At 38.4% G+C, this 24,337-nt stretch overlaps 1 protein-coding gene across 1 annotated transcript in view; it reads left to right on the forward strand.

Annotated features, from left to right (window-relative positions):
* Nucleotides 1–120: 120 nt before the first annotated feature.
* LOC132104013 (ribosome biogenesis protein bop1) overlaps nt 121–24,337 on the forward strand; it is a 76,906-nt gene continuing 52,689 nt past the window's right edge. Inside the window, exons 1-3 of the mRNA XM_059509169.1 lie at nt 121–271; nt 885–1,142; nt 11,335–11,484. Of these exons, the coding sequence (XP_059365152.1) occupies nt 194–271; nt 885–1,142; nt 11,335–11,484 (486 nt within the window). The 5' untranslated portion in view covers nt 121–193. The remainder of the gene's footprint in view (nt 272–884; nt 1,143–11,334; nt 11,485–24,337) is intronic.

The raw sequence follows: 24,337 nt of genomic DNA on the forward strand, positions 1-24,337 counted from the left end.
GCCTCATACGCAGTTTTATTAAAACGCACTCAATTCGAAATTATAACATTTTTAGAAACGAAATATTGTAAGTAAATGGAGTTTTAATGACATTTAGAAAGAGTTTATATAAAAAATAATTAAAACAATCAGAACGCGTCGCAGTTTGACCTTTGACGTCATCGATTCGAACCCACATGGTCGCAGTTTCAGCATGCGCCCATCGCACAGCGGCACCATGAGTAAAGTAAAGAATAAGAAAAGAAATTTAGAGGAGAATGAAGAGGAACAGGTATGATTTGATACTTTACTGATATAACCCTGTTTCGAAGCAGTTATGAGCCAGTTTATACATAACGCGTTATATAATAACACGCGTGTTTATGTACCGCGAGGTTGACTTGAGGTGTTCTCACATGAAGAGATTGAGATTAATAATACAAATGGATGTGTTTACATATATATTATTTATTGAATGAGTGTTAATAGACTGCCAGTAGACACTTTCACTTAACCTGGTTATTTGTCTACGATATTATTAGTCAAATGTTTGAAAACACATGGCCAGGTATATATTTTTATGTCATAAAAAACATTTAGGGGTCTCCAAACTAACCTAACCCTAACTCTAACTCCAACCTCAATCAAACACACATGAACCAGCTTATCAAGGTCATACTAGGTATACGTCAAACTTCCAGGCAGGTGTGTTGAGGCAAGTAAAACTAAACTCTGCAGGACAGTGGCCCTCCAGGACTGAGTTTGGTGACCCCCGTAGTAGACAAATATGAATTGTGTATGAAAAGCATTATGAAAGCAGAATTTGAAGAATGTGTTTGTTTATCATGCAATGATAAGTGTGTTGTGTTTGTTTTGATGTATTTGTGATGGTCTTTCTTTCTCAGCTGCCCATCTTTGATAAGGATGAGGGTAAAGATGGTCATCTAGATGATGGTGATGAAGATCAGGCTGATCTGTCAGACAGCGAAGAGAGCGTCTTCTCTGGGCTCGAAGAATCAGGCAGTGACAGTGATGATGAGGAGGAGGAAGATGATGATGATGAGGACGGTTCTGAAGAAAAGAGCTCAGATGTAGAGGAAGATAAAGCAGCCGACAGTGATGGAGACGATCAGCCGTCAGCCAAAAAAGTCATCGAACCTCAGGTGCTGTGAGCCTGCATGTTCACACTTTTTGGTGGAAATTTATACTGTGGAATTTAAAGATGCCTTTTAAGTGGTGAAATTTATATTGTTCAGGAGTGATAGGATAGATTTATGTCACACAACTACGAGGCACATTTTGTAACTAAAGCAAAGTCTGAGGTGTGGAAAAGTTTTGACCGTGTGCATAATGAGAATAATGAGCCAGTGGGTTATGTGAAATGCAAAAAAACATCACGTTGAGGCCGGATTGTGGAGAGACGTGGCGAAGCAAATTCCGCATAGCCTTTATCTCAGTTTCGTTATTGCCAAATACCCATCTTAATTTAGAATTTATCTTAATTTAATTGGTTTAGAAAGACTCATTTTTATTGGCGTGTTGGCCTATTTATTGTATGCCTATGCCTATTTAGAGTGCTGAGATGTTATGATGTTACAGAGGATTTATTTTATTTCTTTGTTCCAACTTCTAAGTGGCCTATAGGTTAGTCATGAATGAATTATATTAAAACATGTATAACTTACTCATTCTTGACAAAAGGCAAAAGAGCTGTGTGCGTGCGCACATTTAAATAATGTTGGGCTGTAAACGGGTTCGGGTTTTAAAAAGCTGTCAATCAAAAGCCAAGTTTCCACCGCAGGAACTTTACCCAGGAACTAGGGACTTTGGGCCGGTACTCTGTGTGTTTCCACCACAGGAACCTATGCCGCGTTTCCACTGCAGGAACTTTACCCAGGAACTAGGGACTTTGGGCTGGTACTCGGTGTGTTTCCACAGCAGGAACCAGGAACTAAATAAAGTTCCGGGTTAAAAAGTGCCCCTCAGAAAGTCCCTGCTGGCGAGGTGGTACTTTTTCAAAGTTCCTGAACTTTCGGGGGCGGGACTTGGCCGCTAAACATCCTGATTGGTTGAGTTCAACCACCATTTATTCGGATCAACATTTTCAAAATATTACTGTTATTGTGTCATGAAATGTAATTTCAGGCGAGAATGTAGTTGTTTAAAACTTAAATCTGTGGTTTATTTATAAAGCGCCTATTTAAAAATGTGTTTCGCCGATCTCAGAGACGGTCAGCTCCACGCGACCAGCGGGAGCTCAGTGATCATCCATCCGACCAGAAGCAGCCTCACCTCGGCTAGACCTTCTGATATGTGCTGCTGGCTCTGATGTCTCTTTAGTGGTTAAACATAAAATATAATTCAGCTGCGGGGTAAATCTAACAGGTTTTCTTTGGTCTGTATTCAATTTATCTATATGTTAAAATGAAAATAAAAAAGGCAAATCTATATAATATTTCGTTTCATTGTAATGGCTGTATATCCCTGAACTAAGTACATTTATGCAGCTGTTATTATGTTTTAATGAAAACGAAAGGAGGCAGTGGTATTTGATATCCTATTTCGTTTTATTGTAAATATACTGAGAGGAAAATTGCAGTAGCCAAAGCAAGTTGAGCTCACGCAGCATTGATTGAGTTCAACCACCATTTATTCGGATCATGTTCAAAATATTACTGTTTTATTGTGTCATGAAATGTAATTTTAAAAGTATTTCAGGCGAGAATGTAATTGTTTAAAACTCAAATCTGTGGTTTATTTATAAAGACAGCGCCTATTTATATACGTGTTTCGCCGATCTCAGAGACGGTGAACTCCACGCGATCACCGGGAGCTCAGTCCTCATGTATCCGCCGAGAGCAGCCTCTCCTCGGCTAGACCTTCTGATATGTGCTGCTGGCTCTGATGTCTCTTTAGTGGTTAAACATAAAATATAACTCGTTTTTGGTAAATCTAACAGGTTATCTTTGGTCTGTATTCAATTTATCTATATGTTAAAATGAAAATAAAAAAGGCAAATCTATATAATATTTTGTTTCATTGTAATGGCTGTATACACATATCCCTGAACTAAGTACATTTCTGCAGCTGTTATTATGCTTAAATGAAAACGAAAGGAGGCAGTGGTATTTGATATCCTATTTCGTTTTATTGTAAATATACTGAGAGGAAAATAGTAGCCATGGTCAGCTGACTGAAGTTATCAAGTATATATGCTGCTGTTTGCAGATTTACTGGACTTCCGTCGTCGCGGACATCACACTCCCGAGTCGAATGCACAAAGTCCGCACTACCGAGGATGCACGTCCAAATCAGCTTACTTTGTATTGAGAAACGCGCGCAGACCTACGTCACCAGTCTATTTGCCTAATCTTCCCGGTACTTTACACCGCGGTGGAAACGCAGAAAGCAACAGGTCTGGGGGGAAAAAAGTTCCTGGGAAAAAAAGTTCCTGGTACAAATGTTCCGGGTAATTTCGGTGGAAACGCGGCACTAGTAGTACTTTTTCAAAGTTCTGGAACTTTCGGGGGTGGGACTTGGGTGCTAAACATGCTGATTGGTTGAGTTCACGCAGCATTGTGATTTCTACCACCATTTATTCGGATAATTTTCAAAATATTACTGTTATTGTGTCATGAAATGTAATTAAAAAAATTATTTCAGGCGAGAATGTAGTTGTTTAAATCTCAAATCTGTGGTTTATTTATAAAGACAGTGCCTATTTAAAAATGTGTTTAGCTGATTTCGGAGACGAAATCAGTGGTATTTGGTATCAAAATTAGTTTTTTTGTAAATGTACAGTGAGGAAAATTACAGTAGCCAAGGCGAGCTGATTGATGTTATCAAGTACGCTGCTGTTTGCAGCGTACTTGACGCATTGTCGCGAACATCACACTCCCAAGTCGAATGCACAAAGTCGGAACTACCAAGGATGCAAGTCCAAAATCAGCATACTTTAGGGCTGTCACTTTTAGTTCGAAAATCGATTGCACAATCGATCGGACCAACCAAAAAAAGTTTCAAAAATGAAAATAGGGGATCGATTTTAACCAAATATGTACACTATTAATTTTAAAAGAATTAAACAATTAAAAAATATAGGTGTAACAAAACTCACAAACAAGCAGAAAAAGAAAAATAAAGAATTCCGAAAGTGCAGTATGCGTTGCGAAAGCCAGACAGAAAATACCAGCAATTTTACGCGCCTATAAGACCCAGTGACGTCGAAAGCGACCTCTTATGCTGCGTTCACACCAAACGTGAATAGAGCATCTGGCGCGAATGATTTCAATGTTGTCAATGTAAAGACGCGTTTACGCGCGTTTGGAGGTCTCGCGGCACGGTAGACGCGAATTTGACTCATTCGCGCATCTAGTTACAGGAGATTCTGAGTTATGAAAAGGACCATTGCAAGCTGACAGCGACCTGCTTTTGTGCTGGAAAATTGGCAGTAATACCCCCACCTTGAGCAGCTGTACCTGAGTGTCCCTGGGACATCAGTGTGGTTGGAGTGCGTCTTCTCAACAGCTGGACACATAGTGAATAAAAAACGCTCTGCTCTGGACCCCGAAAATGTTGATCGACTTGTTTTCCTGTCCAATAAATTTGTAATGGCCATAGCCTTTTTGCGCATTTAAAATAATCTTGGAGATTTTTGAATTGCCTAAAGCATAAATGCAGCCGGGTTGAAGCCTGCAGTGATGTTTTTCTTTTGTTATGGCAGCCGTTCCCTCTGCATATATATTTTTTCGAGAATGTTGCACTCCTGTTGCTGTTTGTTGCTCTCTTTACATTCGTCCGTTATTTGACGTTGAAAAAGGAAACGTCTTTTTTTTAGACATGGAAAATCGATTTTACAATCGATTCAATGAACACTTATGTCTTAAAAATCGAAAATGATTTTTTCACAAAAGTGACAGCCCTAGCGTACTTTGTAATGTGAAACCACGCAGACCTACATCACCAGTCTATTTGCCTAATCTTCCCAGTACTTTAGACCGCGGTGGAAACGCAGAAAGCAACAGGTCTGGGGGAAAAAAGTTCCTGGTACAAATGTTCCGGGTAATTTCGGTGGAAATGCGGCAAAAATGTACTTGTCGTGCTCGGGCCGAAATCTGTCGGGCTCTTTTAACTTTTAAGGCCCGATTACAGCTCTAGTTCAGAATAATCTGGTACATATTAATCACACATGAGACTTATAGACTATAAACATCTGTCTTATATTTATTCTTTTCAGTGTTATATACTGTGCTTGCTGCTCATTGGCCTGTACAGATGTGATTTCCATTTGAACTCCATTTTTTATTGCCAAATGTATTATATTTAGCTGACTCTGTCATATTGAGTGTCACCTTTCCAGGCAGTGTTTTGGAATATACTGATTCCAAAGAGAATTTGGACACTTCAGCCAGACGAATGTCTGCATGTCATCGCATTTTGTAACATCAAAGCAGCTTGCTTTTACTTAAAAGAACAACACTTGTAGGGTTGTCGCCGTTAAGAAATTTCCCCTGCGGTTATTATGGGTGGCTCAATAGCGCGATATGCGGTATTACCGCTGGGTTTTTTTTTTACATCCCTAATTTATCCTGATTTTGCTGCATACAAAGCTCTATCGTGTGTAGCGTATATTGTTGCTTTTTTAACTGACAGAGAGACACGTTTTAAAACATTTTTATTTGTTGTTAAATGCCAAACGGCAACAAGAACATGGGTTTTCCAATAAATTTTTTTTAAGAAATCAAAGAGTTCTAACATGTATTACACGTATTTGCGCGTGACTTTGGACAGCAGTGGAAATCTAGACTGATTATCGTGCCACCACTGGCCCACCAGGACAGTGGATTCGCATTGGAGTCGATGCACTCCTCAAGCAGATAGCGTGTGTGAGCTCATTATCTGCTCACGCTCTCTTGGGTATGGGCACTGACGCGGATGTTGTCCGTGACTTCAGCAGGTATGCCTGTTACTTTCACGGCTGTATTTTACAGATTTCGCAAAGGCTTCAGCTACTCCTAACTGTCGGCCGGTACCGGTCTCAGCTGTTCTTTTTGATGTTGCTCCGCGACCTGATGCTTGAGGGGGCAGCTGCGCTGGATGACAGGGGACACCCTAAAACGCTTACCGTGAAAAACGCTTAACATGGCTTAATGTACTAAGACAGTGATATTAACAGACCAAACTCACTAAAAATCACTTGTCACATACCCCCATCGGCCGTCGCAGGCCGGGGGGTACTCCCGTTTCCTGCTCCTCCGGATTCCTTCACGGAGGCAGCAGGCTCCGGCCCCCTGGCGAACGGCTCCAACTCCTCCGCTCCCTCATGGACAGCAGCCGTCCCTCCACATCGCGGGCGGCTGGCAGCGAGCTCGCCCGTCCCCGGCAACTCACTCCAGCCCACCGCCTCGAGCGTCCATGGCGGCACACTCCTCGCCTGCTCGATGGCACCGCAGATTCACCACAGCGCAGAGGGATCTTCAGCAGCGCGTCCCTCCTTCTCCCTGGTTTCGGCACCACTGTAATAATATAACCTTCATATTCAGCCGGAAGGAGGAGGCGGGAACTGGCGGACAATCAAACAAAGACTTTAATAACAAAATAAACACAAAACAGCGCATCAGCCCCTCACGTACGACTGATGCGCACAAATAAAAACCAAAACATAAACTAAAGCCCAGGCCTGGTCCTCTCTTGTCCTTCACTGTCGTCGCTCCAGTTTTATATCCTTCCATCTCCTCCGTGGGACTCGAGACCGGTGGTGGGTCGCAGGTGTCGCTCATTTCCCAATCACTCCACCGGCCTCGCTCCTCGTTCCTACGTCCCTCGGCCCCTGCCCCACTCGTCACAGTGTATATATAGTTTAATTTATACTAAATATTTATTTTTTCATATTAACTATTATTTATTACTTGTATAATATTTTTTTATTTTATAGGATTTTACAAATGTAAAAAAAATCATTTTTATGCTGTTTTATGAAACTTGTGTCTTATTTTCAATCATTTATGCCATTTTGGCCCCCTTGAAAATAGTGTAAGCAGAGAATAAAATATACATATATATATATATATATAGAGAGAGAGAGAGAGAGAGAGAGAGAATTTAGGGAGTTTCAATACTATTTAAGTACTGAAGTGCTAATAGAAAAGATTTCTAAAATGTTTCTAAAAACATATTAAAAATATTGAACAAAAAACGGTTTGTTGGTTTGAAATGATGGAAACAGTAGATATATTCCTCTGAAAATGAAGACCAAAAAATGTTGTGTAATTTTGTAAATGTCAAATGTTAGTAGACCTTGTGGGGAAAAAAGTTAAGGCAGCTTTAAGAAAAGATCCCGTTGCATTTGAGCAGAGATACTGAGACACGGTTGATGTTTTATTATCTAATGCAGTGACATTCAGATGTTTTTAGCTGTGATCTAAATGTCCAAATACTTTTTGGCTACTACATCATTTCATTTCCACTTCAGTTCCATGAGTGAGAAAAGATTCTGCCTCTGGACTTCTCTCTAGCGTCCCCCAAAGGCAGATCACTGATAATGTGAGTGCCACTGGCTGCATCTCACCTTATCTGCTCCACAAACCTGCTGCTGCTACTGTATTAATGGATGTCTGAGAGAAGGAAGTCATTCTGTGTGAGTCGATTTGTACTCGTATACAGAGAAACCAGTGAATGTTGTAAATGGCAGACATCAAGTCTGCAGTCAAATAATGCCTCACTCCCCAAGAGAACAGAAACACATGAGTTTCACAGTGTTTAATTGTATAAATAACACATTTTGCGATATGTATGCCTCAGTGTCAACATATTGCAACATAATTTTTGTAAATAATTTTTTACAGTTGCAGAGTTACAAATCTCAGAATCTACAAAGTTATAAAATATTTCGAAATCTACCAACAGTCTTGTCAACAGCATTTTTTTTTTTTTATTCATGTTTTGGTGAATTGGTAAATGTTAAGTGGGCTGCTGATAAGAACTGGCCTGATTTGCTCTGCTAGTGTAGCATTAGGCGCTTTACATCAGAGCAGAATCGTATGAGCACCTTCAGAGTGAGGCTCAGTCCGGGCCAAAGTGTTGCGCTCCCGCGGATGTGTCTGACTCACCGCGGGACACGATCAAATTCACAGCTTTGAAATCTGTCTGGCGTTACAGCGGAGACCGTGGGACGTATTGTTCCCGTCTCAACTTTTTAACCCCCCCCCCTGGCGTTTTTTTCCCCTGTGCTCTTTTGTTGCGGGTCTTCTGAAAGCGACTGAGTGATGCACACCAGACAGAAGTCAACGCGGCTGCTAGAGACGTTATGATTCCCGGGAGAAGTCCCGCCGCCCTTGCAGCAGTGTGTTTGATCCAGCGGCGGCTGCGCTCGCGCCGTGGTGAGTGGGTGGGAGATGACATCGGGACGGGGGCGGAAGAGACCGGAGGGGCTCGTCTTACCTTGAAACTCTCTCTCTCGCTATAACGCACGCCTACGCGTGACGCGCGCTCCAGACACGGCTGGTCCGCTTCCATCTCTTACACATGTGACTTGCTCCTCTGAGGTCTTGCGAGGGCCAGATGCAGGGTTGCGGATCCTGAGACGTTTAATTGAGAGGCCACGGTCTTAATCAAGTATTAGCGTGAGTGTTGATGATTGGCGTCGGAGTGCTCCATCCGCAGCTCACTCAGTAACTCAACCGCAGTTCAGAGGAAGCAAGCGGAATAATGAGCGACTTGAGGCTTTCGGAGCGGAACCGGGACGGTCCGCCAACAGACATTAAAAACACGTTATTGTGCAAACATACGTGGAGTGTGTGTGCGATTTAAAAAGTGCTCCAAAAGCCTGTCAGTGCGTTCATTTCTTCTGATTCGCATCTTCGAAACTCGAACGCTCGTCGACGCATTTGTTTGCAGCATCTTCAGTCCATGGCCAGACCTCGTGAAGAGCTCGTTTTTAATGTGAATCCACACCCCGTGAGCTCTTCTGTTCTGTCTGGTCAAATCATCTGTCAAATTTCAATTTCTCTGCCCCCACATCCTTCTTTTATAACCGGACTTTAACGAGTGTGCTCGGATCCTTGTCTGGTTAGCTGTGAAATCGCATCCGAGCGCTTTGGCAGATTAGACCTGGCTTATATAGCTAAATCATTTTCTAATTTGATCACTGCTTTTATCTCTTCTTGTAATAGTTCTGACATTTTATTTGTAGTCTATACTTGTTGTAAGATTCAGAATCTATTTTTTTCACAGTTTAATTAAATCAATACATGCAAGTGTTTATATAATTTTTTAATGTAGATGCACAAAATCAGTACAAAAACATTTAGTTTAAGCATTGTAATAGCCTACTACACCTTTGTGAGAGGTTTTTTATGTTTTGTTCTCACCGGGCTGCATTTATTTGATCAAAAATACAATAAAAACTATAATATTGTGATATTTAAAATAATTGTTTTCAATTTAAATATATTTTAAAGTAATTTATTCCTGTGATGGTAAAGCTGAATTATCAGTAACCATTACTCACTTCAGTCAGTGTCATTTTAATACGCTCCATTGATGATCAAGAAACATTTAATCTGATTATTAATTATAAACCATTATTTTTAGGGTTCTTTGAGAAGTTCATAACAGCATTTATTTGAAATAGAAATCTTTGTAACAGAAATGTCTTTGTCACTTTTGACGAATGTAATCCACACTTGCTTAATAAAAGTATAAATTTCATTAAAAAAACTTGCTAATGATAGTGGTTCATATATGCAACATAACAAAGTGATAAATAATAATAGCCTATATATTCTTACTATAACAGCCATATATGTTAAAAAATATATTTTTTCCATAAACTGTTTTTGAGTTTAATTTAATTTAATAATCGAATTGGATTCATAGATCAACAGACAGTTTGAATTGATTCACTGTTGTTTGTAAGAATTAGAGACACTTCAAATAGAATAAATAGAATAACGACAGATACGTGACGAAGGTCCTCGTGATTCTCACAATTTTGTATTACGAGCAAATGCTTTGTGAATGCATTTGATATGGCTGCTCATCCTAAAAGGTCACGTCCTGATTTGGCCTGCGGTTTAATGACTCAGAGCAACCGGTGTCATACCCCCAACCCTTCTTTTCCAAAACTCTGTTTCAGCTTGTTTTTAGATCTTCAGCACTAGCGGAAAAATTGGCCGTCCCTCGGGCTGCACGAGGCACTCCGGAACACGGGGCTCGAGCGTCTTGATGTGGATTTAACTGGGCTTGAGGGAGGAAGTGTTTCACTTAGCTCTGCAGTCCAAGAGATAGCGGGACGTTAAGGAGCTGTAAATCAGTGCAGGTTGCTCACCTGCCCCATCTCGGGCTCGAGGGAGACGCGGCGGCTCAAAGCTGTTCTTCCTCTCGACCCTGTTAGGAGGTTTTCAGTCTGTTTGGCCTTGTCGTGACTGATGGGCTGTGGTAAATAACAGGAGGTACTGTGAGCTTTCATCCCCACTGTCCTGGCGTCTCGGGCAGGATGTGAGGTTCTGGTGACTGCTTTTCAACGGCACACGTGTAAATCACACCGAAGAAGTTTGTGCGCGAAATGAGATAAACTGTATACCTGAAACATGTAGACTCTCATGCTGCCATAAAAAGACGGGGTCTGGAAAACTCTGTACTGAAGTATGTTTTTCTACAACAGCATTAAATAACTGGCTGCATGTACTTGCGTGCTGAAAAATTTATTGAAAACGCAAATTGAAAACTTCATATTTGATTTTAGTTAATTTTGCAGGAATAAACTTTGATAAGCCTTTATATGCAAAAGTTTTGCATAGTTAATTTTTTTTGAGTATGACTGTTATTATTATTATTAAGAGTTTTAGTTCTTTGTGTACATTTAAGTCAAACTACATAAAAAAAGACAAATGTTGCTTTGGCAACTTGCTGAAATAAGCTTGTTTTTTCATTAGTTTCATACAGTTATGCATTGTATATACTAGTCACAGAACAATGTAAATAATGCAACATGCAATAATTATGGTGTACTGCAAACATTTTGTTTTTAATTCAAGTTTTTGTTGCTTAATTTTTGTTGTTAATATTTTAATGTAAATTAATGTAATTATTTAGTGTATAAATGCATGAATTTAGACAATTAACACAGATAAATAAAAGTTTTTTTTTTTTCACATTACAAATGTGAGTTTAACTGGTATGGGAAACAATTTAAGAAATGTAAAAAAAAAAAATGTAAAAAAGCTTTTTTTCTTTTTTTTCCATTTTTAGTTTTTCGAATGCATTTAATACTGTTTATAGAAAATATTTGTCCATGTTTGAATACATAATCTAAGATTTCAATCACAGCTAATGTTGCTGTTTTTTTTTCTACAGACCGATGGGCAACATTCAAAGGAAAAGAAGAAAAAGAAGAAACCTGCAGGAAAGGAGGGAGGAGAGGAAAGTGTTGCGTCCGACAGAGACAGCGGCCTCCAGATTTCCTCTCAGGTGGACGAGTATGAGCACGACACGTCTGATGAGGAGGTAAGAATCTGTTCATTGTCCAGACCAGGACAAGCTCAACATCTCATAACTCGGAGTCCGATTTTGTTTGAAAGCTGTTTTTCCATGGCTGGGAGGAATTTAAAGACAATACTGCCTTTTAAAATGTACTGTGGTAAATGTAGTTTTCCTCAAAATATCATAGTTACAATGCTACAGAAACTAGAAAACTGTGCTAATGTGATATCGGCCACCACTGCCATAACACAGTTTCTGAAAGTTTCTTCCGTTTTTTGAAGGAGCAGGAAGAAAGTGTGAGACCCTTTTGAAACAATTTTATCCATTTCTTTTTGACAAAGAAATTAGCAAGATTTTTGGATTTTAAATATAGAATATTTAAGATTCTGCACTTTAAGTAAAAATGATTTCAAATTGTGCTGAAAAACATAATCATTAGGTTTTGTTGATGTCTGCTCCAGTGGCGCTGTAATTAAATGTTAATGCAGGTGTTTCACTCAAATTTTCATGCAACTTCTAACATCACTTCAGTTTGATCACAAATCACAAATCAGTTTGAAAAGAATAGTTCACTACTGGTCTTAGACTGTTGGATGTTCAATGTGTCTCTTCATTTCAGGTCACTGAAATATTCATGGAAATATTTTTTTGTGCTCAACTCTTATTTCCATTCAATTCTAGTTTCCAGTTGAGCGAGCCTGAATCTCACCATTGTGTCCAGGTGTTGGCGCACCTGCATCTGTTACGATATGTCCTTTGCATGCCGTCCTCCTATCATTTGTTTCCAGATGGCCATTTGACTTTCAACTCTTTTGACTTTTATTTGGATGCATAACAAATGCATAATTTGACTACTTAAGGGAATTTTGGGCTCTTTATGAACAAACTGTGTGAAATACCATCTTCATTTAAAAAAAAACTAAAATGGCAGGAATGCATAGTTTCACATTAAGTGCACTTTCTTAGTTTGAGTCAGTTTTATTCAGGTTGCTTGCGTTCACACTGCAGGCAAATGTGACCCAAATCAGATTCTTTTTGCTCACATGTGACTCAGATCCTTTTTTGTCATGACAGTATGAACAGCACAAACTGCATGGAATCTGATCTTTTCCATTCTGATTTGTGCCACTTCAATATGTGGTACTAAATCTGATCCATGTCAGATGTTTTGCGATGTGACCACAGTGTGAACGGTCATGTTGGATTTCATGCGGCTTTTACGTCACTCTAGTCTAGATCGACATTCGTCATAATTCTGAGCTGACGGGAGACACCTCAAAGATTTTACATATCCAAAGTTATCAAGACCGTAGCGAAAGGTAATCAGTGGAAGTATGATGTGTCAGAACGTGTGTGTATTACAGTGACAACTCTACAAACAAATCATAAGGGATCTGCAAACCCTGTTTGTATCGTTCTTTTGTACATGCTGGTCAGTTCAGAACCATGATCTGTTCACACTAGAAATCTGATATTGGCCACAACAGCAATGTGAAAAGCTATAAAAAAGAATTGGAATTGAGCACTAAGCCTTGCAGTGTGAATGTAGCTTTAGCCTAGGTAATGACAGCTGAGGCTAAAGTCACACTTTAGTGTACCTTTAGAGCAGTGGTTCCCACATGCAGTGTTGGGGGGCCTCCAGGAACATGGTTGGGAACCACTGCTTTAGAGGAATGGTTCACCCAAAAAGGAAAATTTGTTAAAAATGTTGTCTTAGGCCATCCAAGATGTAGATTAGTTTGTTTCTTCAACAAAATAGATTTGGAGCAATTTAGCATTGCATCGCTTGATCATCAGTGGATCCTCTGCAGTGAATGGGTGCCGTCAGAATGAGAGTCCAAACAGCTGATAAAAACATCACACCCATTCACTGCAGATGATCCACTGATGATCCAGCGATGCAATGCTAAATTTCTCAAAATCTGTTCTGATGAAGAAACAAACTAATCTACATCTTGGATTGCTTGAGGGTGAGTTCATTTTCAACAGATTTTCATTTTTGGGTCAACTATTCCTTTCAAGAAGTTATAATGGAAATCGTATTGATGTTTCTTGAATGACATGACACTTAATAACTTCTGAATGACAAGTAGACTAAAGATGATTTAAGTGAATCTTAATATAGCGGTGGCTTTTTCTGCTTCGTTTGCACAGACAAGATTACTTCATTGTTCCGTAGAGGGTAATATGGTTAGTTGTGTAATGTTTCATGTAGAGGAAAAAGATTTTTGTCCTGTTCCTCCGGCTGGAAGTGTCTGAACCACAGTACTTGATACTGTTCCCTTACCCCTGTCAGACTTTACCACATTTCTGTAATGTCTCTGTTGGCTTTTTTTGAGGGGAGGCCGTGATGCATTTCTGCAGTAAGGAGCTCTGTAACATCTCATATTTACATGTAGGACCATTAAAGAATTCCTCCTCAGCTCTTTAATTTACATGCTCCATTGAACACCGCTGAACCCTGGCACAATGCGGTCTGGATAATTTGCCAGGCCATGCAACCTAAACACAGCAGCCATCCAAAACTGTTCTTGGCAATCTGCTACCGACCAGGAATGTTTTGCAGAAGTGTTATTGTTCTTGGGTAGCTCCCCGATTTCAGAGTGACTTTTTAATACCCCTTTGTAGTCATTTAGAACACATCAGGAACACTGACTACCATCATTTAGTTGGTAAAAAGGGTTATCGTAAAAGAGCAAGAAAAGGTGGATTGCTCATAGAAGTCGATTTCAGCAGTGATTTTTCTATTGAACACAATGAATTTGTTACAAAAGTGAAGTTTTTTAAATGAATTTAGAGATGTAACTTCTTGGAGAGAGTTTTGCTATGCTGTAAATTAGTTTTTACAGTTTTAAGTTTTCATATTTTAATGAAAGTGTCGATATTTTGACATGCAATATTCATTTATTTTAGTCCAATTTATTCCATTCAGTTTAAATAAGTTTAGTTCACAATAATGTTCAAAATGACAAATGCAGTAATGTTAATTATGGTTTTATAGTTATCATATTTTGATGTAAATATCTTTTACATTTAGTCAGTATTTTGTTATGTATTCATTTTACTTTGATCTATTTTATTGCCTTAGAAATTGAAAATAACAGTTCAGTATCAGCATATTTTGATGTAAATGTCCAATAAATTGTCAGTATTTTGTTCATTTTAGTCTTAACACATATTTTCTCTTGACTTTTTGTGATCAACAAAAATAGCATTTGCAAGATTACAGTGTATGAAATAAAAAAAAAAACATTATCACACTCTAACATACTGTTCATTTAACCAAATATTTTAATGTTTTTTTTATCTAAAAACATTTAACAATAATTAAATATGAATTTATCTTTTTTTTGTTTGCTTGCTTTGAAATTATACACTTAGTTGAAAACATTTCTAGCTAAAATAAATTGAATATTGCAGTGTTGCTCTATCATGATGTGCCAATACATTTTTTTTTATTCACTCGCGTTATATAAATTGCCATTGGATTATTAGCACACTAAAACATAAACATGCTGTTTGCACTGTAAAATATACTGTATAGTGTGTGTGTGTGTGTGTGTGTGTGTATATATAAAATTAAAGCTGGATGAAACAAACTAGTCAACCATATGAAACAATAGAAACTAGTCTTCAGTCTTCAACAGCCAACTAGACGACTTTTCTAGCATCCTGGACTTTTTTCTTATCCCGCTGGATAAGATAAAGTCCCGCCGTACATTCACTATTGAATGTTAAATGCATTGCTAATAGTGTTTCCGGTCATCTACAGGTGGCTCCTCTCTTATAATCTGCGGTCGTTCAGTTGTCTCATATGGAGATGAGAAGGTGTGAATCTCATTAGCTTGTCAGTCTTGTCTTTTACTTCTCGTGCCGTAGGCCTGATCTCTGCGGTGTTGTCAGACGTCTCTGCGTGCGCCGTGCTGATCGGCGGTGGTCTTGTGGATGTTTGGCGTGCGCTAAATCAGCCCCCCTTGTCGGGGGACGGCAGATTGGGTTGCCTCTGCCTCCCTTCGCAGCTCTCAGCACAAGCTGTCTACAAATAAAACTCCAGACTTCTAAATCCCCTGTTTTTCATCCTCACGTCCCCCTTTGTAATAAAGGGCTATTTCCTGTTAGCCGAGTGAAGAGGGAATACACAAGAGTGCAGCGTCTGTCCGAGACCGAGCCGGCAGGAAGGGGCTTTTCCCCCGCAATGGCTTTTCCATGTGCTCTTCAAGATGAATGAAGACACATTGTGGAATTATGGGGAAAAGGGGCTCTGGCTCCCGGCCGCAACTTCAGCTTCCTACCGCCAAGCAGCTACCGCTCTCGAAGACTGAGACCTGCACAGTAGCCTCCAAAGATGTGTGTTTTTAGTGTTCAACAGGAGATAAAGCGGGTACTTTTATAAGAAATTTGTGATAAAACCAGATAGACCTACGTGGTGATGTCATTTAACCTGATGACCTTTTATTTTTGGTGATCATGGATGGACAGGAAGTGATATCGACACGTGACCAGATTGATTCCAGTAGTATTTAGAAGCTTTAAGATTAGAGCTCAAACTTTATCTGTCTGTCTGTCTGTCTATCTATCTGTCATTCTATCTATCTGTCATTCTATTGTTCTGTCATTCTATCATTCCATCTATCATTCTATGTGTCTACTAAACTAAAATTAGTTATGTGAATATCTTTGAGTTTTAGTTCTACTTTAATTTCAAATTGCAGTTCTTCGCCCAGTTTTCCACTTTTTGAATTAGAAATTAAGCCATTATTAGTTCAATTCTGAATGACACGCAGCCCTGGTTTTAATGTTTTCATAGTGTTATTTTTTACCCTTCAGAAAGTAATTTTGCTATCTGCCCATAGGGGGTGCAGTTTCTGCTATCTGCTTGGCAGTCACACGGCTAAAATCTTATTTCCAGTGTGCCGTTAAGCCATGGATGGGTGATTCTCTTTTGAGGTTTTTCAGAACAGCTCTCTCTCTGGGCTCTAACGTAAAGCTCTAGTGACAGGTAGCGGATCGAGGTCAGGTCTGTTAATCACATCGACTGACTGATTCCAGATTCCGGTCCAGTGACCCACTGAGGAGCTGTCATAAGTGGAGGAAACTTTACATCCTTTGCAGTCTTTGTAGAATCAGGCACGTTCCAAAACTTTCGCTGACCTCAGTGGTTGCATGGCAACTGATTTGTTTTAATTGGGAGGTTTTATTTAGAGCCAAATATTTGCATATGTGGTTGGGCATATAATGCAAGAGTCTTTATTTAGCTGAAGGACATGGGTGAGCATTCGATGGATCTAGTTAGCGATTTCCTCCAGTCCAAAATGATGTCAGAGTAATTAAACGTTGAGGAGGTTTTGCGGTGTAGAGAGTTTCTTCAGGTGGTCAAATCTCACTCAGGAAGGTAAGGGCTGGCTTTGTCATTTCCGCCCAGAGATTTAAGAAAGATTTCGGCCCACGCCGTCTGAAGAAAAGAGCCCTGTTTGCTTTCCCATACAAAGTAAAACAAACACAACCTGTAATACCGACTGGTCAGGTGTCCAGATTGCTCCAGAGTTAAGAGGTAACCCAGCCTTCCCCTCCGGGGATCTGTGCCACCCACTCCTTGGAAATATGAAATCTGTCAAAACCAAGACGTGGTGCATATGTCTCAGGGTGAATTTTATTTGTGTTGCTCTCTAAATTTTGGTAATCCCAAAGTTTAATTTCATGATTGGGCCATTTCCAAATGCTGGACTGATGAGTTCCAGATGGGATCTCAAATGATTGCGTTCAATCTTACGGCAAGGAAAAAAGCTTGAATTTTAGTAGTTCTGGGCTGTTAAAGGCTAATTTAATATATATATATATATATATATATATATATATATATATATATATATATATATATATATTTCAGAGTTTATTATTAATTTTTTTAATACTAAATTTTTACAGTATTTAGTTTTTTTATTTAGCCGAAGTAATACTACTAATAGTAATACTAATTGTTATTATTATTAGTAGCAAACAAATATATATATATATATATATATATATATATATATATATATATATATATATATATATATATATATATATATATATATATATATATATATTTTTTTTTTTTTTACTGCTTTTTTTTTCTCTTTACTCCAGGTTAACTGTGCTTGTCTGTATAGGGGTGTACAATTTGGCCAAAATGATGCAATTATATATCAGTATGGCTAAAATATACATAAATAATGAAATAGTAATTTTTCTCTTTTTTTCTTCTGTTTGCTACTAATAATAATAACAATTAGTATTACTATTAGTAGTATTACTTCGGCTAAATAAAAAAACTAAATACTGTAAAAATTTAGTATTAAAAAAAATTAATAAACTCTGAAATTACAATACTTATATTAAATTTCTTAACTTTCAAATGTCAAAACATCAAACCTTTATTTTGATGCAAAACCACAAAGAGCCCTTAAATTTTCTCTTTGGTCAATAAGTGCTTTTTATTACATGTTTGGGAAGATGGCTGGTATATGATGCATTTCCAAGTGCACATTAAGTGCTCAGAGAGGATGCAGAGATGGAGTTTGTGTGGAGCAACAAACAGAGACACCGAAAACACTGGTGCATCTTAAGAAGCTCATGTGTAAATGAACACAGTGCCATTCTTCACTCTGAAACACACAGTGCGTACATTCAATTAAAATTTAATTAAAATGCAGCCTTTCCGAAACACATTGCGATTTCAGTTTTATTTCAGTTAATCATGCAGACCTAGAAGAAACCCCATTTACCTCCCCCTTCATTACTAGGATTGGCAGCTTTTCCATGTTGCTACATGTAAAAGTTGCAGTACAGCATGAAATGACCCAGTGTTCCTTAGCTGTCCACCTTTACCAGTGTTATTTTCTTTTCCTTTGTCTTTCCATTGGAGGCTCCCATTTTGATAGGCATTGAAAGGTTTCAAAACTCTCCGTGGAGGAGGAGATTTTTATTACCAGCCATCAATAGCACTTTTCCATTGTCTCTGAATACCTGAAAATCTGTTGCACTCAGCTTGTAAGTACATTTGGAGAGCAGTGACCATCTACAAAGCACCAAGATTGAAATGGTTGAAAAGGTCCTGGATACGCAAAGCTAATCAAAGCCATCAACGTGCTTTTCCTGGACAACGTTTCTTTAAAAAAATTCGGCATCCCAAGCGGACGTCTGGGATTGTCCTGGCTCTCTGTTCAAGCAGCAAATTCACATCAATTTATGAAACGGGAACCAGGGGGGTCATATCCATTCACCCTTGGCAGCCCAGCACCAGTTGAGGCCTGAACTCACCTCCACCTTTGACCCTAAGGGTTCTGCAGAGCGTTCAGCACCTCTCACTGCTCCTAAGTCACAGTCTGCTTGCCAAGTGAAATGAGATCCCTGCTTGGTCAATATTCCATCATTCACTTTCTTTGCGTTGTTACTAAACCAGCTTAAAAAAATGAACCCGCATTGCAAAAAGACTACTTAACACTGAAATCCCTGGAAAAAAATGTTTAAATATGAATATATATAATATATAAATAAATATGAATTAAATGCGTGGTTTAAGCTCAAAGCTCTGTAGTTTCAAAACCTAATACAATGCAATGGTGATTGAGAGAGAAACAAATGAATGTTCCTCAAAAGCCTGATGTATGATATAGGGGTGTGCACGAATAGTCGAACATTCGAATATTTGTTCTGCTCTAATTATTCGATAAATAAAAATGATATTCGAATTTCGCAAAAAAATAAAATTAAAAAAAAGTTCACAATAAAACCTAATTTGGTCAATTTTTGTGATTCTCCACGGCATATTTGAAGATGTATGCAAGCAGAAAAATTATTAATGAATGAATTAGGGGCTGTTCACATATCGCGCCTAAAAACGCGTGGAAAACGCTAGGCACGCCTCTGCGGTCTTCTACAGTACTTCAAATATGCCGTGGAGAATCACAGAAAGTGACCTTGTTGCGTCATCTCTCAATCAACGAATAAACACCGCTAACTTGGAGAATGCAGTGAAAACTCCTCTTCTCGCGTCTGCCTTAGACCCTCGGCAAAAACATCTCAGGTTTCTCGATGAAAACATGAGAGAAGTAAGAAAAAAAAACTTTTTTTTGAACATTATCAGAACATTTTCCTTGATGCGAGTGGTGCGGATGCAGCCGCCGTCACCAACGATGAAGAGGATGCAATGCCCACTCGTTGGAAAAGGCTGAGCCAGTTCTTCAGCGATGATTACAGAGAGTCCAGCCGAGACGAGTGGGAACAGTTCTTGCTGGAGTCATGTATTCCACAAGATGAGTATCCCATTCAGTGGTGAAACAAAAACACGAGGCCGGCCTTATTGTTAACAGACTAAGGAGCCGACTTTCCCCCGATCATGTTTACATGCCCGTATTTCTTAACAAGAACATGTAAAACAATAGAAAAAAAGTTTAAAAAGATTTGCTGACAGTTTAAAAGTTTCTAAGTTATGGCAGGCTGCATTCTACAATGGCCTAATTGCTGCAGGCTGCTTTACGTTTTTTCTTTGTTCACTTTTTTTTTTTTTTGCTTTTAATCTATACTTTTGTATGTTTGCACGCATTGTTAAAGGTTTTCAGCTACAAAACACGATGTGTAATGTTCAAGCTTATTGTGTGTAAGCTTGTTCAAAATGACGGAAACAATAATGTTGCTGAAAAATAATGTCTGTCTCATTAAACTTAATTTAAATAAACGAATATTCGAATATTCGTTTTTTGTGAGCTCAAATATTCGAATGTGATATTTGCGGAAAACGCCCATCCCTAGTATGATATTAGATACTAGGGCTGCCCCTTTCTGAAAGATTTCTCTCACACTCTTAACATCAGTCAGTCAAGCATTATAATATGATTATGAATATGATGATAATCAAGCATTATTTAATGGTAGAACTTTAGTCATTAGAATAAAACTTGGTAACCGTGTATGAAGATAAATGGTGTTTAAGATAATTTGAGTCATTCAGTGTTTCTGTAAAAAAAAAAAAAAAAAAAGGGAAATAACGAACAATAATACTGATTAGATAATACTAAGACTAATAACAATATAAAACACGCTAAGGATTAATGAGCTGCTGGGTTCATGAATATTAATCACATTGCCTGCATTCGCTGGAACTGATTTGCTGAAATCAAAACAGGGACTTAATAGATGAGCGACAGCCAATGAGATTGCCTTTCGCGCATTAGTTCCACCTACTACCGGAAAAACCGTCATATCTTATGTTTGTTCTTAAAAGCTGGAGAATTCTTAACCTCCAATAATCAATTAAGCCATTAGTCGACTAATTGTACATTTATATTAAGTTATTATCAGCCGTTAACGAATCATCCGTTACAGACACAGACCATTTTTCTTTCTGTAACTAAATGATTATTTCTGACTATTTTAGTCGACTAAGCCTCTTCTCGTCGATTAACATTTTAGTCAACTATTAAGGGAGCAGCCCTATTAGATACTCACAATTTAACAGGATTTTTCTAAGAAATGGTATATGGATAATCAAGTAAATTTGTTTATTCTGTTCAGGAAGTGTTAGTATATATGAAATATTTCAAACAATAAAACCGTTATTGTTCTGTTTACTTAGTAAAAACCAGTAAAGATTTCTCAGCAAAAAAAAAAAAAAATGTATAATAAAAGTATAAACTATCAATCAGACAAGGTGTGTAGTAGATTACTGAAGAACCTGTTATGCACAAAGTTTTGGTTATGTAGAGTTCTTTAAAAAATGTGTGTATCAAATATGATCCAGTAGGCTTTATAGAGTTAAAATTAAGTCCTAGAGGTTTCTAGCCACCATTTCCACCAAATCCGTAGACCTTTGACCCCTTCCAGTATCTGTACCTTGTTGGCCCGAGGTGTTTGCTTGCACCATAGTTGTATTGTGTTCTCGAGTTCTTGTTAAAAGCACCGTCTATGCCTGTTCTTCGTGTATTTTCTATGCTTCTCTTTGTCTTTCCCCCCAGCACGCCATTCGCTTGAGTATTTCAGGGAAGAGAATGATTAATATGTTTTTTGCTTCGGCAGACACGGGCATGGATTTTTACGAAAGCGTCTGTGCTATTAAAACACAAAGAGCGGTTTTGTTCTCCCGGATCTGTTGGATCGAGCCGCTCTTTAGATTTATCAAATTAGACTCAAGTGAATGTGGGTGGTGTTCTGTTGCACATGCAGCAAGGTAAGGGGGGGGGGGGGGGGGTTTAAGGGCTGTATCCCATTGGGAGCCATTGGTCCCCACACAGACCTCACACCCACGCCGTACCTTCCAGATCAGAGTCAGGCCAATAATTCCTCCCTCTGGCAGGAGTCAAGCAAACGTGTAAGCTATTTGGAGCCGTAAACTGAACGAATGTATTCCTGTGTGTGTTTCAGAGGGGAGATGCGGCTAGAGCAGAGGATTGCGCAATATCTTAGGTTTTATCCTAGAAATCCAATTCCCAGTTTTCAAACAATTTCATTAAGTTTCTACAACAAAAAAAAAGAAAAAAGACAAAAAAAATATAACAGAACTCTTCAAATGAATGCTCGCAATTTAAAATGTTTAATTAAATCAATACATTTTTAACTGCATTTATTTGTTGTAATGAGTACCTGAATAATTTTTATATAGAACAGGAAGTGATAGGAATATTAAAATGTGATTAAAGAAAACTTGCATGAGCACCAGAGCTAAATAAGTTTGTATACATGTGCTTGTTACATGTTGTGATTAACTTTGTGTTTTTTCTTGAAGCTGCTAGTTTAATGATTTTTGTATGTTTTTATCTTAGCAATCAAAAGCTAAACTTTAAGAAAATGAAGTTGTAAATAAGAGATTATTTGAAAAAATACTATTCAAGTCTTTTTTCAAAATTGACTTCAGAATTCACTTGCTGTTTCTGTAATTATATGTGCAATTTACGGACAGTTTATGAATGAAAATCCTACACCAAATTTAAGTCTAAAAAGCAGTTTTTATCAAAATGTTTGAGAAATTTAGGCCCAAATCATGGCAAAGCAACCATTTAAGGAGAATTAAATGATACCAGTTAAATTAAATCTGTTCATCATATATCAAGTCTCTTCAGGAAATGTGGACTAAACTGCTCAATTCATCTGGATTTCATAAAGAAATATCTTAATTTGTGTTTGAAGATGAACAAAAGTCTTTCAGTTTTGGAATGGCATGAGGGTGAGTAAATGATAGCAATTTTCATTTTTGGGTAAACTATCTCTTTAAGGTCACAGTCTTGTACCTTTGTAATTTCCTCAGTTTTTAACTGATTGCCACAGTGATACGAGAATGCCAGTTAAGTATTTGCAAATGCACCATTTGGGTAGAGTGCACTAGAGCCCGACCGATATATCGGCCGGCCGATATTATCGGCCGATATAAGCTAATTGCATTTAAATCGGCATCGGCATTTATAATGGCCGATGAAACATGAGAAACAGAGTCTCATGCTTCACTCATGTTATGAGTGTTGCATAGTGTGCCCACCAGAGGGAGCTCTGCAGCTCCAGAGTTAACAACAGCGCCAGAAGTCCACTACAGAAGAAAGCAATCAGCCAAGCCACGGAGATGTAACTTACTGTTTTGACGGTGAGTCTGTCGTTCGTCATGTGAAATGATTGTAGATTTAGTTCATACCCTGTATATAAAAACTGTGTGGTAGTTCTAGCTAACGGTCCTATCATTATCACTTCTAAATATTCTGTAACATCACTTACAGCTGCTAATGCATTGCTATATTAGATTAGCCACAAAGCTAATACCATGTTTATCATTGGAAGACCGCGAACGTTAATAGGAGGTCAAACTATAACGTTAGCGTTTCACTTATTCTTATTCTATTGCGGTGTGTTTCCCACATAATGACCGCGTAATTGGGCCTTTCACACAGGACGCGGTATGCACGGCGCTTGCCGCTGGGTTCAGCGTTGCCCTTCAGATACTGCGCTATGGCGTAGGCGGGGTTTTAAAAACGTTTAGCGGGAGCTCTTTCATAGTCTGTTCCTCCTCCTTTCGGTCAGCAACAAACATGTATCTGTCCCATTGTAAGAAGCGAGCGATAGCGCTAGTCCTGCTGATGAGAATTAAGAGAGAAGCAAGGAAGAAGAGGCTACCCTCAGGTCCAGAGAACAATTTGGTGAATTCAGGCTGGTTATGTTACTCTAACGCTAATAGCTTCCTTTTTAGCAGGCCCCTTAAATGCTTGCTATTAACTTGTTTGAAAGTGGTTCTTCTCAAAATTGACAGCGGTGTGTTCATGACACTAACGTTAACCATTCAACTTCGAATTTATTCCGTAATCTTCCGGTAATAGTAGGCAAGACGATGTTCTGTGAGAGCAAATATAGTGTAGTTACAGTAACTACAGTAGGAGCGTCAGAAATGATTAAACCAGAGGGGACATGTAAATAAATGTGAGCTGAACAAGCGCTTTTTTTTTTTTTTTTTACATATTGTTTCAAAGCAGCTTTACAGACATAACAGGAAAATGTTGAAATAATATTGTTAAATATAAGTAGGTAATACCTATTGCTTGACAAATAAAAAATATATATATTTCTCATTTTTGCCTATGTAGGAGATCCCAGTTTATTATTATTATAATTCTAATGATGACATGAGTAATGATACATGGTGTTATTATTAATACACATGCTTATTCTTTATCTGTCTCTCTTTCTGCCTAGAGATGGCTGAAAAAGGTGAATGCTGTAGCAGCAAAGTGTGGGACTACTTCTGCAAATACTTTAACTTTAGTATTATAATTTATTTACAGTACACACACAGACTGTTAAAACCAGCTTCAACTGGAAGAAAGTAAAAGTGTTAAATGTTTAAAACCAGACTGTTTTTTGA

The sequence above is a fragment of the Carassius carassius genome, chromosome 25 (assembly GCF_963082965.1).
Source record: "Carassius carassius chromosome 25, fCarCar2.1, whole genome shotgun sequence".
Lineage (NCBI taxonomy): Eukaryota > Metazoa > Chordata > Actinopteri > Cypriniformes > Cyprinidae > Carassius > Carassius carassius.